General features: G+C 51.7%; 6 protein-coding genes across 6 annotated transcripts; 3 read left to right on the plus strand and 3 right to left on the minus strand.

Annotated features, from left to right (window-relative positions):
* Positions 1-1314: 1314 nt before the first annotated feature.
* Positions 1315-3945, plus strand: KD926_000004 (uncharacterized protein; the record flags this gene model as incomplete). The annotated part of the gene is made up of 1 exon (XM_053103917.1): positions 1315-3945. One exon carries the CDS (start codon positions 1315-1317, stop codon positions 3943-3945), a length of 2631 nt encoding a protein of 876 aa, XP_052952722.1.
* A 430-nt stretch (positions 3946-4375) lies between these two features.
* Positions 4376-4858, minus strand: KD926_000005 (uncharacterized protein; the record flags this gene model as incomplete). Its single annotated transcript, XM_053103918.1, has 1 exon — positions 4376-4858. One exon carries the CDS (start codon positions 4856-4858, stop codon positions 4376-4378), a length of 483 nt encoding a protein of 160 aa, XP_052952723.1.
* An 818-nt stretch (positions 4859-5676) lies between these two features.
* Positions 5677-6927, minus strand: KD926_000006 (uncharacterized protein; the record flags this gene model as incomplete). Its single annotated transcript, XM_053103919.1, has 1 exon — positions 5677-6927. One exon carries the CDS (start codon positions 6925-6927, stop codon positions 5677-5679), a length of 1251 nt encoding a protein of 416 aa, XP_052952724.1.
* A 457-nt stretch (positions 6928-7384) lies between these two features.
* Positions 7385-9907, minus strand: KD926_000007 (putative C6 transcription factor (Leu3); the record flags this gene model as incomplete). The annotated part of the gene is made up of 6 exons (XM_053103920.1): positions 7385-7698; positions 7758-8288; positions 8341-8609; positions 8667-9104; positions 9160-9614; positions 9707-9907. The coding sequence occupies 6 exons, from the start codon at positions 9905-9907 to the stop codon at positions 7385-7387; spliced, it is 2208 nt and encodes a 735-aa protein (XP_052952725.1).
* A 1247-nt stretch (positions 9908-11154) lies between these two features.
* On the plus strand, positions 11155-13465 carry KD926_000008 (uncharacterized protein; the record flags this gene model as incomplete). Its single annotated transcript, XM_053103921.1, has 2 exons — positions 11155-11608; positions 11691-13465. 2 exons carry the CDS (start codon positions 11155-11157, stop codon positions 13463-13465), a joined length of 2229 nt encoding a protein of 742 aa, XP_052952726.1.
* A 547-nt stretch (positions 13466-14012) lies between these two features.
* Positions 14013-14312, plus strand: KD926_000009 (uncharacterized protein; the record flags this gene model as incomplete). The annotated part of the gene is made up of 2 exons (XM_053103922.1): positions 14013-14076; positions 14164-14312. 2 exons carry the CDS (start codon positions 14013-14015, stop codon positions 14310-14312), a joined length of 213 nt encoding a protein of 70 aa, XP_052952727.1.
* Between the last annotated feature and the right edge of the window lie 63 nt (positions 14313-14375).

Consider the following 14375-nt stretch of genomic DNA (forward strand, 5'->3'; position numbering starts at 1 on the left):
ATTGTCGCCGAGCCAGACAATACCCTTTTCCCAAACCCGGTGGAGTGACGGCGTCATTCCTCGTCATTGCCCCTGGTCAACCACTTAAATCCCAGCCAAGCGAGATTGAATGGGCTGTATGTACGTCGACGATCCGGTTCCCTCCCAGAGATCTTTACTTCCCTCCCGACGGTTTGCGTTCGTCGTTCCGTGGTCCTCTGGATGGAAGTAGAGTATCCGTAGACTGTACTTCCTCCCTAGAGTCGTCCCTAGAGTCTCCAGAGTCCCTCGAATGTAGACGTCAATTCTCATTTCCACTTTTCACCCCTCTGGAATTTACTCCGTACACACTACACCCACCGTGCTCGTACACAGCACGCACTCTGTAGAGTACAAGAGGATGACAGGCTGGATTGGGGGCTGCTGCAGGGGTGCTCGCGGGCAAAAAAATTCCCCTCGCCGGCGTCTAAATCGCCTTTTCTTTGCTCCTTCTGACCTTCTTTCCCCCCCGCACTTGTCTCATCTTCATCTCCGTCAATCGTTCCCTTGCGATTAGAAACAATTCAAGAGAACAGGGAATAAAATAATTATCAAAAAAAAGGACATTCACTTCCTGCCCGGTCACGTCTTCAACTCGCCCGGTTTGCCCTGGTTGGCCCCGGGGAATCCCTAGGTATCCACGACTTGCAACGTGGAATCGCCCTTTCGTCTCGCCCCCTTCCTTGCCTTGTCGCACCCTCTGTCGGGCCTTTTTCCTGGTCCAACGGGACCTTAAGCTAATTTCCTGGTCCGCTACTCTATTTTCGGGTCTTTTAGCCCACTGAATTGTCATTGCGCTGGTCTGGGTCCCGATTTCTCGTTCCGCCTCGCCTGGTGGGTAAGACGCGGCTCGCGAACGTTACACCCTTACGCTTCTTGATTCCGCTCCCTTGCCGATTCTTTGCGCTGCTTGGGGGAGGACTTTCTGGAAAGAAGCAAACAAATTTCCCAGGGGTGACAAAAATACTGAGAATTTTTAAATTTTCCTTTTTTTTTTCTCTGCTCACCGAGGCGTCAAAATATTGGAATATCCGACAGCTGTCTTCGTGTTGGTCCCCGTGGATGGAGGGTCCAATTCAATCTACAGTTCGTCTTATTGCTTTCATTATGCGACGTCAATCCTCAACTTGGCCCATTCTTATTTGAAACATCTCCTGTGTCATGCTTTAAACTCCGCTTAGTCCCCTTTCCCATTGTCCGTGGTGGTTTTAATGCACCAATAGCCTCCTCTTACGTCTCTGCTGTCGATTCGCCCCGCGAACTTCGACCTCATTTGGGTCGTTGGGCTGCCTCACCATGCCCGGCATTGACCTCGCTGGCACGTCTCCAGTCTCGCCAGAGCACTTGGATCGGCCGTTATTTAAGTCCCACAAGTCACTGCCTCGAAAATCCGATCTGGCGCCGAAGAATGGCCAAGGCATCCACATATCCACCGACCAAAATGTCCCCCCTTCAAAAGGAGCTGCACTGGCTACGGCTCCCGCCCTCCCTCTGACTCCCCCCGGCATGAGTCAAGACAAGACGCCTACCGCAAGCGATTCAGAATTGCCTCGAGGCGCTCCTTCTCAGTCCGTGAATGATATAATGACACCTTCCAAGCCCTCGCATCCCCCAACTCCAGAAACGACACCACCGAGACTCACTCCCCAACGTCCGGGTATCAATCCGGTGGGTCAGACGCCCTCTTCGTCCCGAGCGGAGTCGTTCCAAACCGCCTACGAGATAATTTCCGACGGCGAAACTGAGAGGCCTCGTCGCTCCTCTCAATCCCTTCGGCGCTCCGCAAGACAGAGAACGCCGTCTAAGAACGGGCCCTTGGAGCAACCAACCGATGCAAATTCCGGGCGGGAAGATAAGAAGTCGGAATACTCTGAAATGCCTGCGCCACCATCTCGACGAAAGAAACGTTCGGAAGACCGTATCCCGATCGCGCTTGATCCGTCAGAGCCTTCGGATCCTCGCCATGTGAACGAAGCGGATGCGAATGCTCATAACAGTTTGGAGGTTCCGCGAACGCGCGTGAGCAGTCTGAGGGAGCGAGTCCACGACTCGCCCGGCCCTAACGCTAGCCCGTCGATGGATCACTTCCGTGAACAGATCGGCTGGCCGTCTGGGGAACGTCCACCGGACCCCGTCGACTCCGACGATACTCGCCGACACTCAGGCGTGTCCACGTCGTCGACCGTCGGAGCCATGATCATCGACTCGCCACAGCCGACCAAGCCAACCCTCCGCCACAGCGAGAAGAGAGTTTCGTTGCGATCCGCCAGTTCCCCCGTGACGCGCTCGGAACGTTCTTCGCTGGTTTCAAACCCTGATTCCCATCGTCGATTGGTTCACAAAATCGCGCGCATCACGGAGAATGACCGCAGAAGCATCGCATCGGACATTTCGGCCTCGGGAAGCTCAACCTTGGGGGTTCCTCGGCAGCATTACGAGGTAGTTCCGGTGGTTGTCATTCCCGACCGACGCTCTTCGCTCAAATCTTCGACCTCTACGAGCAGAACCCCTTCGAAGACCAGCTCTTCCCGGCGATCAAGTCGGCGTGCACCACCTACCTCGACCAGTCGACCGGGGTCAATCGATGTTCCTCGCACGAAAAAGCGCACCATGTCTGATTCAAGCGGCACGACTCGCCGTCCAAGCGTAGACTCCCGAGGTCGCAGTCTCGCGCGGCCGGTCATTCCTCCCCGCAGCTCGTCCTTGTCAGCACCCACGAGCCAGAACAACTCCCGGTCTACGTCACTCACTTCGGAGAGCCTTCGGAATCATACCCTGGCGATGGATCTTGAAGCGCAGAACATACCTGCTGAGCTACCGGTTTCGGCCCCGGCCCCTGTGAAGAAGGCTCGTGGTCCCGGCGTGGTCCCGGATGTCGCTCCCAAAACTCATTCTATCTTGATTGGGGTGGAGGATATGTCTCACTTGCGTCCGCCGTCAGCACCTTTCACGGCCATCTCGATCCCATCGTCATCCCCGGGGCCAGTCGAGATCAACGAAGCCACAACTGTGCTTTTCTTCCCCCATAATAACGAATCCCTGTTGCTAGTCGATCCACAGATGCAGTCTGTACATCACGGGCGGTTGCCCCGAATGGCTTATCGAAGCAGTCTTGGAAAACCGCGAACCCCTGAAGTGCAAACGCCAGATAGATCCGATTCGGGTGAGATGGGCTCGCCATTGAAGAATCCTCGCCGGCCACCGAAACCACCCGTTCACGACTCTGACAATCCATTGATGCCGGTGGACGTGGTGGATCCTCAACCGGGCGAACCGCAGAATACTCAGGACACCCATGACCATCCCCAGCCCACTCCCCGACATGGCGCTCGGCGCTCTTGGCGAGTGCGGCCCGGATCTGAATCCTTCAATTCGTTTACGCGATCCCTGTCGCTGAAGTCGGCGAAGAATCGTAAATCTGGGAAAGAAATCGACGACAAGCTCCAACCTTTCTGGCGACCTCGACGATTCTGGGAAGACTCCTCTGAGACGGAAGGCGATTCTCCTCGGGATGAGACTCCCCAAGCTTCTCGATCGGAAACAGACCAGGTGATCAAGAACTCGCTCGGAATGCCTCAACCGCGAGTGGCCTTCGAAGGACCGCCAATCTCTCGCCGCAGCCCCGACCCAAAACGACGATTCGACGGGACGCCGGCCCGTCGGAGTGCCCTCGTGGGCAGCGGAGTGTTCACGCCCGAGGCCCTGTATTCTCAGACCTCGCTTCACCAGCGACACTTCCGATCCCTTTCGTGGTGGCGATTGCGGTTCCGCTTTGGCAACGCACGAGACTTCCGTCGACGCCTGAGGCGCCAACTGCAAAGACGCGCGGAGGGCAAACGCGAGGCCCGACGAGAACGACTCAAGCAGAGCATTGGGGAGGCGGTTTTTGTGGATTCCAGCACCCAAACACGGAGTATGATCCAGTGAGAAATTGCTTTTGATTTCATGTTTATGTTTATGATTTGCTATGATTTGATGATATACCTTTTGGGAGATTATGCTCTTTGTTATGCTTTACGTGCCCTGCCTTGCGGTGTTTTGCCATGTTTCTGTTTCTTTTTAAATTTTGTTTCTTGCAGTCCAACCTGCTACGTTCTGATGATTTACGATGAATGAATGACCTGACAGACGATACGTGGACATGAGGTATAAACAATGGTTCTACAAAGGTCGAGTCGCTTGGGCGTTCTGTTCTGTTCTGTTCTGCTTTGTCTATTCCAATGTACCATACAAATGGCATATGATTATTATATTCTATTGATCCATCTGCTCCGCTCTGATCTGATCCCATCCTCCATTCAGCTAAACTCACAATCATCGCCATACCCCCGGCCTCTTCATAGTTCATAACATAACATCATACATTCCCCCTAATCCTCCCCCTAACCGCCATCCCCCCAAACTCCGCCTCCCTCTCCCTCCTCCTCCGCTCTTCCTCCTCCGCCTCCTTCCTTCCTAATCTCCTCCCTGTCTTTGTCCCTTCTTCACCCCCGTCCCCGTCCCCGTCCCCTTCTTTATCCCTGCTCCTGATCTCCCCGACCTTCTTTATCCCCTCCCAAACTACCGGATCAAGAAACGGTTGCCCCGCCTCCCCAACAATGTCTATCTCCTGCGTGCGCGCCGTCGAGAACGATTCCGTTGGCGTGTGCGGATCCGTTCCGTCGTCTGTGGATCGAGGAGGAAGGAAAGAGACCGATGCGGGGAGGGCGCTTGGGTTCAGCGAGGGGAATGTAGAGGGAGAGGCGCGTTTGCCTGTAAAGGTTGGCGTTTGGGTTGGCTTTTTGAGTGATTGCTTTGTGCCGGCGTTTAGGGGTCGGGCGATTTTGTACTTTGAGGTCATTGTTGCTCTCGGAGGTTTTCTTTTCTTCTCTTCTCTTTTCTTTGGTGTAGGTGTGGAGGTGTATATGTATATATATTTTTATGGAGAGTTGATTCTATTTCGTTATGTGTTGGTGTTTGTGGGATGGATGTGTTATGTAGTAGATATGGTATGTTAGGGTAGGTAGTCCAGCTCAAGAAGAGCTGACGGTCATCCGATGACGTAGCCTCGACTGGTTAACTAAGTTAATTAGTTATGGCAGATTTCCACCGCCTAGAAAGTAACACTAGCCGTGGTTGAACTGACCCACCCACCGGCGGAAGGCGGTGGGTGGTCTGCAGCGCAATGGAATTTTCACCGCAAAGGAAGAAATGAAGCAATTCGTATTAATTTGAATATATCAATCAACCACGTAGAGGATCGTAAAAAGCAATATTATCAATACAATCAGTAGGCGATTCTGCATCAGGGACTGCAAGTTGAGGCGGTAAACAGGCGTATTTCTCTTTATACACCTTACTCAACTTCTTCTCCTTGCTGGCAGCCTCTTTCGCCCTTCTATTCGCGATAGAGCCATTTGCATCCTTTACACTCAATATTCTGCTATCCGAAAGGCCTTTACTTCTCGTTTAGTCGTTTTGCGCGGGCCCGAAAGCGCCTCTATTCGTTGAAGAGTAGTGATCGTATTCGCGAGATCTTCACATTGAATCTTCGCATGGTGTAGGATACGCTCAAGGTTGTGTTTGACCTTCGGGGTCAAGTCCTCGCTCGCGAAGACCTGAGCGATCTTTTCTCATTTTTTTGAACCTGTATAGAGCTTCGTGGAGGCGTATTTTCAATTAAAATACGCCTGAAGAGACAGGATTCGGAGGAGGCGTAGTCTCTCCATACGGCCGAAGATCAGGCGCTGATATCAACGGAATCGGCGGTAGAGTATCTTCAAGCGCTTCAATGATTGACGATCCATTTGGAGGGAAGATTCCGCGTTCTTTAAAGGATTCTCGTATACGCCGTTGCTTGAAGGTTTCCGCGCGCGCGGCCACGATATCCTTCAAAAAAGTTGCTTTATCTCCGGGCTTCCCGGTCCACTGAAATATCTCATTATTGTTCTTTTTGAATTTCTGTTTATATGCAAGAAAAGGGGTCCCATCAAGAGGTTGGCAGATCTGCGTTGTATAAGATAAAAAACAGAAAGGAATAATTTCGTAGGTCTCGCAGAGTTGAAGAAATTCAACTGTTTTATGCGAAGTATGACCGTCAAAGATAATCACGCGTTTTTCTCCTTTTTTTATACGATCCATGGTTTCCTCGTGAAATAAGCGAAGCCATTCAAGCGCGAGTTTATCGTTGATATAGCCTTTTTCTGATACTGCAGTATAGAGGTCAGGCAGATCCTCGTGATACCAGCTTTCCATAAACTTCTTGCCTTTGAAGATAAAAAGCGGCTTCATGATCCAGCCGTCTGCAGAGATGCATTCAAGAGCTGTAATATTTTCAGAATGCTCAGATTCTGTAAGATCACGAACTCTTTCTTTCCTAGTCAGGACGTTTTGACGCTTTCCTTTGCCTGGTTGAAAACCGCATTCATCGAAATTGTATACGAGGCGCGCGGGAAGGCCCTTAAGCACGTTGGAGAGCTGATTGTACCAGAATTGAAGCAGTCCAACATCTTCGGCATCCAATCGCTTCTTTTCCTTCGGTTTTTGAGCCACCTTCTCCAATTTGAGATGATCAGGAAGCCTCTGGTTGAAGCGATAGGCCCATGTTGTAGAGACGCGTTGATCCGATCCCGTACGCTGCAAGGTCCGATTTGCCATCTCTTCAACCATCGATATCGTGATAGGAAGATAAAGATCATTCATACGAATGATCCACCGCTTCAAGGCTTCCTCCTGATACTCATTGAGCGTTTTATTTTGTGGGATTCGAGCAGTACGAGGCGATCGATTCTCGGAAACGCGTCCGTGGAGTGTACGGTAGGGAACATCGAAATCTCGCGCGACTTTTGCGATAGAGAGATTTTTATTGCAACGAGCGTATTCAGCGGCTTCATTTATACGTTCTTCTCGAACTTTGCAAGATTTAGGCATGTTTGGTGGTTTTTATGGCTTCAAAATGATAAAAATACGAATTTCTTCCTTTGCGGTGAAAATTCCATTGCGCTGCAGACCACCCACCGTTCCCCCGGTGGGTGGGTCGGTTCAACCACGGCTAAATGTAATGAAGCCACAATCATATAGCAGTTCCCAAAAGTCAAATAAATTCAAGCAGTATCATAGCAGAGTGGCCGTACATGGTATCGACGAGGACATCAAGAATAAATATAAGAATATAAAAAGGCAATCAACAAACAAAAGCAGAAATCCAAACTCCATCGCTCCCTTTCACCTGATCTGATGGCGTCGGCGCTGTTTGGTATATATACAGGTACAAAACAATTCAAATCAATCACGCTAACCCCGCATTAAGGTATCGAATAACGCCCAGTGACTGGTATTATGTCAATGAGTCTTTCGTGTAGTAACACAGAAAAGAGTGTGAGTCGTTCTAGGCAATTCCTTGAGTTTCCATCCCTGATATCGTGGAGTACGAGGAATAAGGCAGGTCTACTAGGCCATCCAGAAGCCAGTTCAATGGGTCGAAGACCTCGTAGTTGGGCTCCATGAATCCGCTGGGCAGCGCTCCGACTCCGTTGTTAGGTTGCACACCCAGAGTAGCTGGCGGGAGCAAGGGGGCAGGAGCAAGGCTTGGATCTGCGGCAGACACCCCGGGAGTTGAAGTAGATGTTTGAAGTACTCCAACCGAAGATGATGCGGATGAGTCGACATTCGAATCCGGGTTTGTGGGGTTTTTGAGATAAGCTGGATTTCACGGTCAGTATCAGTTTGGCAGAGAACGGGTTAACTCTTTGGAGAAATACCTTCGAGGTTGCGACCCTTGGTCCGCGCATCCTCGCGCCATCGCCACACCGAGTCGTAAAGCAGAGACATGCTCATACGGCATCGCACCTTCAACATTAACGAATCGTCCATTTCAGTATTGTCCGCCGGCTTGGGGCTTGGTGCGTTTCCCAGTCTCCACATCTGGGCCAGAACTTCCGCCAGCCGCTCAGGAAGGTCGTTGTTAGAGACAGACACGCCGCGGATAGCCCAAACAGTTCGATTGAAAAGAACCTTGGTGTAGTCCATGTCGATGTGTGCGGCGAAAAAGCTCCTGGAGAGTTTAAGCAAGGTGCAGCCTGCTGCAACCAACATCTGGTACACATAATACGGTGTATAGGAGAGCACGGGCCCAACCTCCGTCTCCAAGTTCATAGCAGCTTCCAAGAATGTTGTGGTGGCAACGTACAGCGCAAGTAGACGCTCTCTGTAACTCTTGGCAGTAGGGTCATCGAAAAAGGCTGAGAGGTGGAGATGAAGGTTAGAAGCGCGAAGATAGAGGTTAGTGATACCTGATCGGAGGTTAGTCTGGTCCATTAACAGATAATCAAGCTTAGAACGTACAGTCATTCTGCGACTTAAGCTGAGTTTCTAGTTCGTCATAATCGCGGGACAGAAATGATATTAGAGATGACCTTTCTTGGTCGCTGCATAGGCCGACAGGGTCACGTCGATTAGTGTACAGTGCTTTGGTGACTTTGTCGCAGAACTTCTCAATCTCAAGTCGAGGCAAAATGCCCTCGGGTAATTTAAAGTTTGGATCGATCAAGTCGCTTGACGATAAAGTCCAGTCATACAAGGTGGATGGCGGCTGTCCATATCCAGTTGCCACTCTATATGTATATCAGCATAGTCACGGCGACTACAGAAGGGTGTTATAAGCGACATACCTCTGCGCAACAACGTTGCAGATAGCCCATGTTCTCACTTTATCTCGCAATTCCTCCTCAATCAATTCGACCCGGAACTTGCTAAAATCTTGCGTATGTGAGGGCCGATGTAGACCTAGCTGCATGGCAACCTGCATCATCATGCCACAGAGCATAAAGGTGGGATCATTGGAGGTGCTGCTAATGGGGAATGGCCACGTGCAAAGCAAGCATAGAGCTTTCACAACATGGTAGCTTTGCGGGATATCCGCTAGCGTGCTCCATACCAATCGTGAGACAGGACCTGCGAGAGAGTTGAGAAGGTGGGTGTCTGCCGTATACCGACGTGCGCCAACGCTGATGATGGTCCAGAAAAGCAACGGGCAGGAATTATAGTAGTCCTCCGGCGACTGTGCACGGTCAAGGAAGGGGAGGAATGGGTGATGGAATGTGAAGAACCTATTCAATGTTAGCGAAGCGCGTCTCCAATACGCCGAATTCCACCGAGGCTTACAGATCAAATAACTCCGTCACTCTCTCCGGCACCACAGCAACATCCTCGATCCGTTTGAAGTGATGGTTTCCATTTCGCATATAGTTCGAGCCATCGAAGCCCGAACGAAGATCCAGAAGGGACGCAACGGCCTCGTGAGAGCCCATATACTGGTCCGAGGATATAGCAGAGGGTGTATGGTACATCGCGACCGGGCTGACTTGGGTGGAGGGGTCTTGCTTAGGAGTATGCTGGGTCGTTGGAAGAGACGACGGCGGATGGGGAGGCAGCGTTGCAGTAGCGTTTGCCTGCGCATGGGCAATCTGCTTCCTCAACGCGACAATCTCTCGTTCCATCTCCGCATTCCGACTTCGCTTGCCAACTCGTTTGAAGTTGGATTCAATTTTACAATCGAGCCTCAGACGACGACATCGGGAACAGTCCATCCACGGGTCTTGGCTCACATCACAACGAAGCTGCAGCAACAGAGCAATTGAGAATTAGACAGGGATCACCAGGACAGAAACACAGAAAGGAACTGGGGAGGAGAGACAGAGGGAAGGCTTACCTTCTGTTGCCGGCATTCATTGCAGGCACGCTTTACAGGCTGTCTCTTCTTCTCCTCACGACTATCGATGTCATCAATGTCATCAACATCCACACTGCCGGGGGAACTATCTAAGCCGGCGACGGTGACATTGCGCTTCCTGGCCGGTCCCACGTCGGGTCCGCCAGTAGCTGAGACCGAAGGATGGCCAGCACCTCCCATCACGGGACTGGTGGCAGCAGAAGCATTATTCCCTGGGCTTAGTTCCAGATTGTCCCCCTGCAGACCCCCGCCTCCGATTCCGCTGGGTGATCCTCCGAACGACGCCAGGTTAAGCTGCTGACCAGGAAAAGGACCCGATCGATTTGCGGAACTAAGAATAGATTATCGAAAAAAATTGTTCGCCAGTGGCTCACCACCACGCAGATCCGCCAGAACGGGAATGGAGCAAGGCGTCAGGCAAAGAAGATACCGCAGAATCGGTTGCCGGCGTCTTTCTGACCGATCGAAAGCGAGAACAGCGTTTGGGCAGGTGCAGCGAACGTCTTCAGGCCCCTCGATGAGTAACGAGTGGGGGAAGGCGAGAAATCCGATCTCGCTGTCACGTGGTGCGGATGTGGGCCCACGTGATGATAAAGAGCCTGAGGCAGCCACGTGCCCGAGTGGGTCTGACTAAGCCGCGGATCAGGATCTTTTCTTGTGCAAGGCGCACGGTGATGGTCCGAAGCTCCCCCTTCTTTTATCCCGTTCCAGTATGCACCGCCAGCTGCAAAGCAACTACTCCATCTTTTTCGCGGTGTTTTGTCTTCCAGAAAACTCCCGCCATCCAAAACCAGACCAATAAGCAACCCTAGACGAAATCAGGTCCTCCGATCCCTGCCTGATTGGTCAACGATCGCTTCCGGCGTGACGTCGATGGAATGACATCGTGGGGTTCATCCGAGGCAGTGTTCGTTGCCCTGTCAGCCTTGCCGCGTATGAACATCGGGTCTCGGACAAGAGATACGAGTCAATGCTTGTCGGGCAACATAGAAGCTTGACCCCTTGCGCGCACCGCCTTGTTCTTCACTACAGACTAGCCAACAAAATTCCCCTGGATTTGATTAGCTCCATCCATGGACCTCGTATTATGACTTCGTGACTTGCTGCTATTATCTGACAGACTTCGATATATAAGGTCCCTTGTCACCCGCCTCCGTAGAATGTGTTGTAACCCATCATACCCAATTAACACTAAACTTATGAATATTCAAACCGTTGAGAGGTTGCCCACGCAGCTCCGCTTATTATACCAGGACCTTCCATTATCTTAGTGGAGGCCTTCGGTAGGTAGGGCCTCAGAGGTCTATATACGGACCCTACAATCCACCTCTAGAGAAGACACACACACACACACACACACACACACACACACACACACACACACGTTGTATATCTCCAACACAAACTTCCATATCCAGTTAAGCAACATGAAGAAAGTTTCTGGCGACAGTCCCCCGTCCTACGATCAGATCGATCAGCAACCTGAGGCGACCATTCCACCTTTAGACCTCGCGTCAAGCGCTGGGCCGGCCCTCTACACTACGGTGACTCCGGATGAGTGCGTTGCCCATCTCAAGTTTTTAGCTGCCCTTGCCGACCTGCGCGACACGATCGGTGGCATCAAGGATCTGTTCTGTATCCGTGACCCCAATCCAAGCGTTTTCGAGCAACTGATCGACGAGGCGCGGGCTCGAGTGAAAGAGAAACGATGGGCTGTGTATACAGCCCGAGCCGTTGAGCGCTATGCAGTCTGGTGGAAGACATGCGTTGCTCCCACCCATTCAACGATCAGCGTCGAGGACTTTCACAGCAAGAGCTACAACACCATTACTGAAAACCATAAACAGCTCGTGTGGTCCCCGGAAAAACTACCTCCTCTTGGTGAGTACCATAAATTTACTCTCGTTTGGGTACGCGATACAGTGCGTTGGATTATCAGTTGCTAATAGGCGTTTTCATACAGATGTTCTAATGGTCTGGCATGCCCATATGTTGAACCCTAGGTCCTTTCTCGAGGATTGCCTTCGGGATGGAAAAATGAGTTTCTGGGCGACCGGCTTTCCCTGGAAAGCCATAAATGCCTGCATCGGAAACAAGAACTTCGAATACGATCCAGGTCTCAAAGCGAGGTCTACGTTCACAGCGAAGACGGGGTTTGCGTGGGACAATTTACATAACTCGTCGAAGGTGATGGTGAAATGTCCCTCCTGCACAGGCCGCGTGCCTGTTCATTGGACTGAAGGAGTGGTCACTGGACCGGTGGGCAAGATGTTCGAAGATTGGACGGGGTTCGCGGACAAGGGCTTTATAAAAGCATGCCCGCAATGCGGCTATGAAATCGACCATGAAAAATTGAGGGTCGAAAAATTCAGACAGGATATTGCCAGCCTAGTCGCGATGGATATACCTATGCCCGGCGCGTTATTCAACAATCGAGGTCACCCGGAGTCCATCAAGGATCCAAGAAGCAGGCGCGAGACTCAGTGGTGCTTCCCTAATCGCCTGGTCAAAGCCATTAGTCGTGAACTGCTGTGGTACACCGATGCCAGTTCGAGGCAATGCAAATCTGTAGGAGACCTGCGAAACAAGATCATATCCAGGCTCCTCGACAAAAAGGTCATGCGTGATAGCAACAGCAATCGCCTCCTGCTGCCAATCGAGAAGATGGCCTTTCGCCGAATGATGTCCCGCTACTGGGACAACCTCAGTCCATTCGCCCTGGACTTGGTCGGGGCTGTCATTCGACAGGGGACCTTTGTGCAGAAAATGGACAACATCGACTGGCTTCACTCGCCGACAGTCAAGGCTACCATGGGGCGACTGATCAAGAAATACCGCGTATTCTTCCAGATCATGGCAGCCAACCCACGACATATGGCGGTCCCCACTCTCGATGTCGATCTCGCCTGGCACACGCACCAACTTTCTCCGTCGAGATACTATACATATTCTCTCCTCACCACCAACGAAGCGCGTCGGTACCCCGTTTTCATTGACCACGACGACAAAGTTGACGAGGAAAAGCTCTCGGATGGCTTCGAATGGACCAGCAAAATGTATAAGAAACTCACCGCTGGGGAAATCTACAGCGAATGTACCTGCTGGTACTGCGAAGCCATTCGCGCCCCATACATGCGCGACGGTCTCTTCGTCACCAGCGCTACGTCCAGGGCCCGCGAGGAGGCTGTCAAACTGCACGATCGGCCCGATATTTCGTCTCACCCGGACAAAAATCCGCATATCTCTACACATAATGCTGTCCGACCCACGACAACAACTAACCACGTCGATTCCCGACAAGTCAAGTTCCTGAAGCTGCGCAGTAACTACGAAAAGGCCCGTCGTCGCGCCGAGAAGCGGGAGTCCAAGGACGGCAAGAAACGCGAGCAGCGGGCGGCGGACGATGGCCTTGCGTATGTTCCCGTCGTATGGGGCTTCCCGGTCATGGTCCCATACTACGCGCCGTATGAATGCGATCCTGGCGTTCATTCTGGCGCCTACGCCGCGGATCCGAGCTGCATGAACACCGTTCCGGGGGCGTATGGGAGCTGCGCTGCCGGAACCTGCGGGGGTGTAGCCGCGGCTGGGAGCTGCGCTGCGGCAGGTGGCTGCAGCGGTGGTGGTGGTTGCGGTAGTGGTGGGTGCGGAGGAGGAGGAGGATGTGGAGGAGGCGGCGGCGGCGGCGGCGGCGGCGGCGGCGGCGGCGGAGGGTGTGGTGGAGGCGGAGGAGGTTGTTAATTTCTGTGCTTTTCTTTTTTGCTTTTTGAAGCACTATAGACCTGTTTGATATTGATTATACCCTAGCTTGTATGTCTGTGAATCCACTCATTCTATCTCAAGTTTTATCCTCTTTTAACCATGCACCATCAATCAAAGCATACGATCCTCTCTATCTATTCTCTATACTCTTATTCCTATCTACCCGTCACAACCAGTGGACAAGCCAAAGTGTATTCCACCTGCATTCGGAAATCCTCCACCGCGGTTACATCATCCACTCCTGCTGCTATGTATGTCCAGCACGTAATTTTTCCCCACAGTCTAGACGCACACGATGTTCCATTTTTGAGGAGGGACGAGACTCATAGACGTAATTCATTTGTTGTCGGCTCTATAAAATGAGCCATCTCTGTCCGATACTAGACCTAAATACCCCCCACTCCTTCATCTACAATAAACCTCTCCATACACAGTGCCAGACGTACATATCTACCTACATACCTACCAGGTTCGCTCTCTCTACCCTCCTCTCCCAGTAATGCCCACCAAAACTAACCTACGCAGAATGGACAAACTCAAAGCATCCCTCCAGTCGACCATCGACTCGGCCAAGGAGAAGTTCGGTGGTGGTAAGTCCTGACTCAACTCAACCCAGCCCCATCCTTGAGCTCTCATTCAATACGAGATAAGGACCCCTAGCTAACCGATTTCAATAGACCAGGCTGTTGACAACGCCAAGAACCAGGCCAACGACTACTACAACAAAGGCAAAGACCAGGCCTCATCGGCCGCTGATAAGGCGAAGGAGCAGGTGGAGAATAAGTTTGGAGGTTCGAAGGGTGGTGATGCTGGTGATGATAGCTAAGAATGAAAAATGTGCTCTTGTGGAGTAATAGGGTAATTAATTAGTGAATGAAATAATTGACTT

Source organism: Aspergillus affinis, assembly GCF_023601865.1.
Source record: "Aspergillus affinis strain CMG 70 chromosome Unknown NODE_100_length_134578_cov_84_604828, whole genome shotgun sequence".
NCBI lineage: Eukaryota > Fungi > Ascomycota > Eurotiomycetes > Eurotiales > Aspergillaceae > Aspergillus > Aspergillus affinis.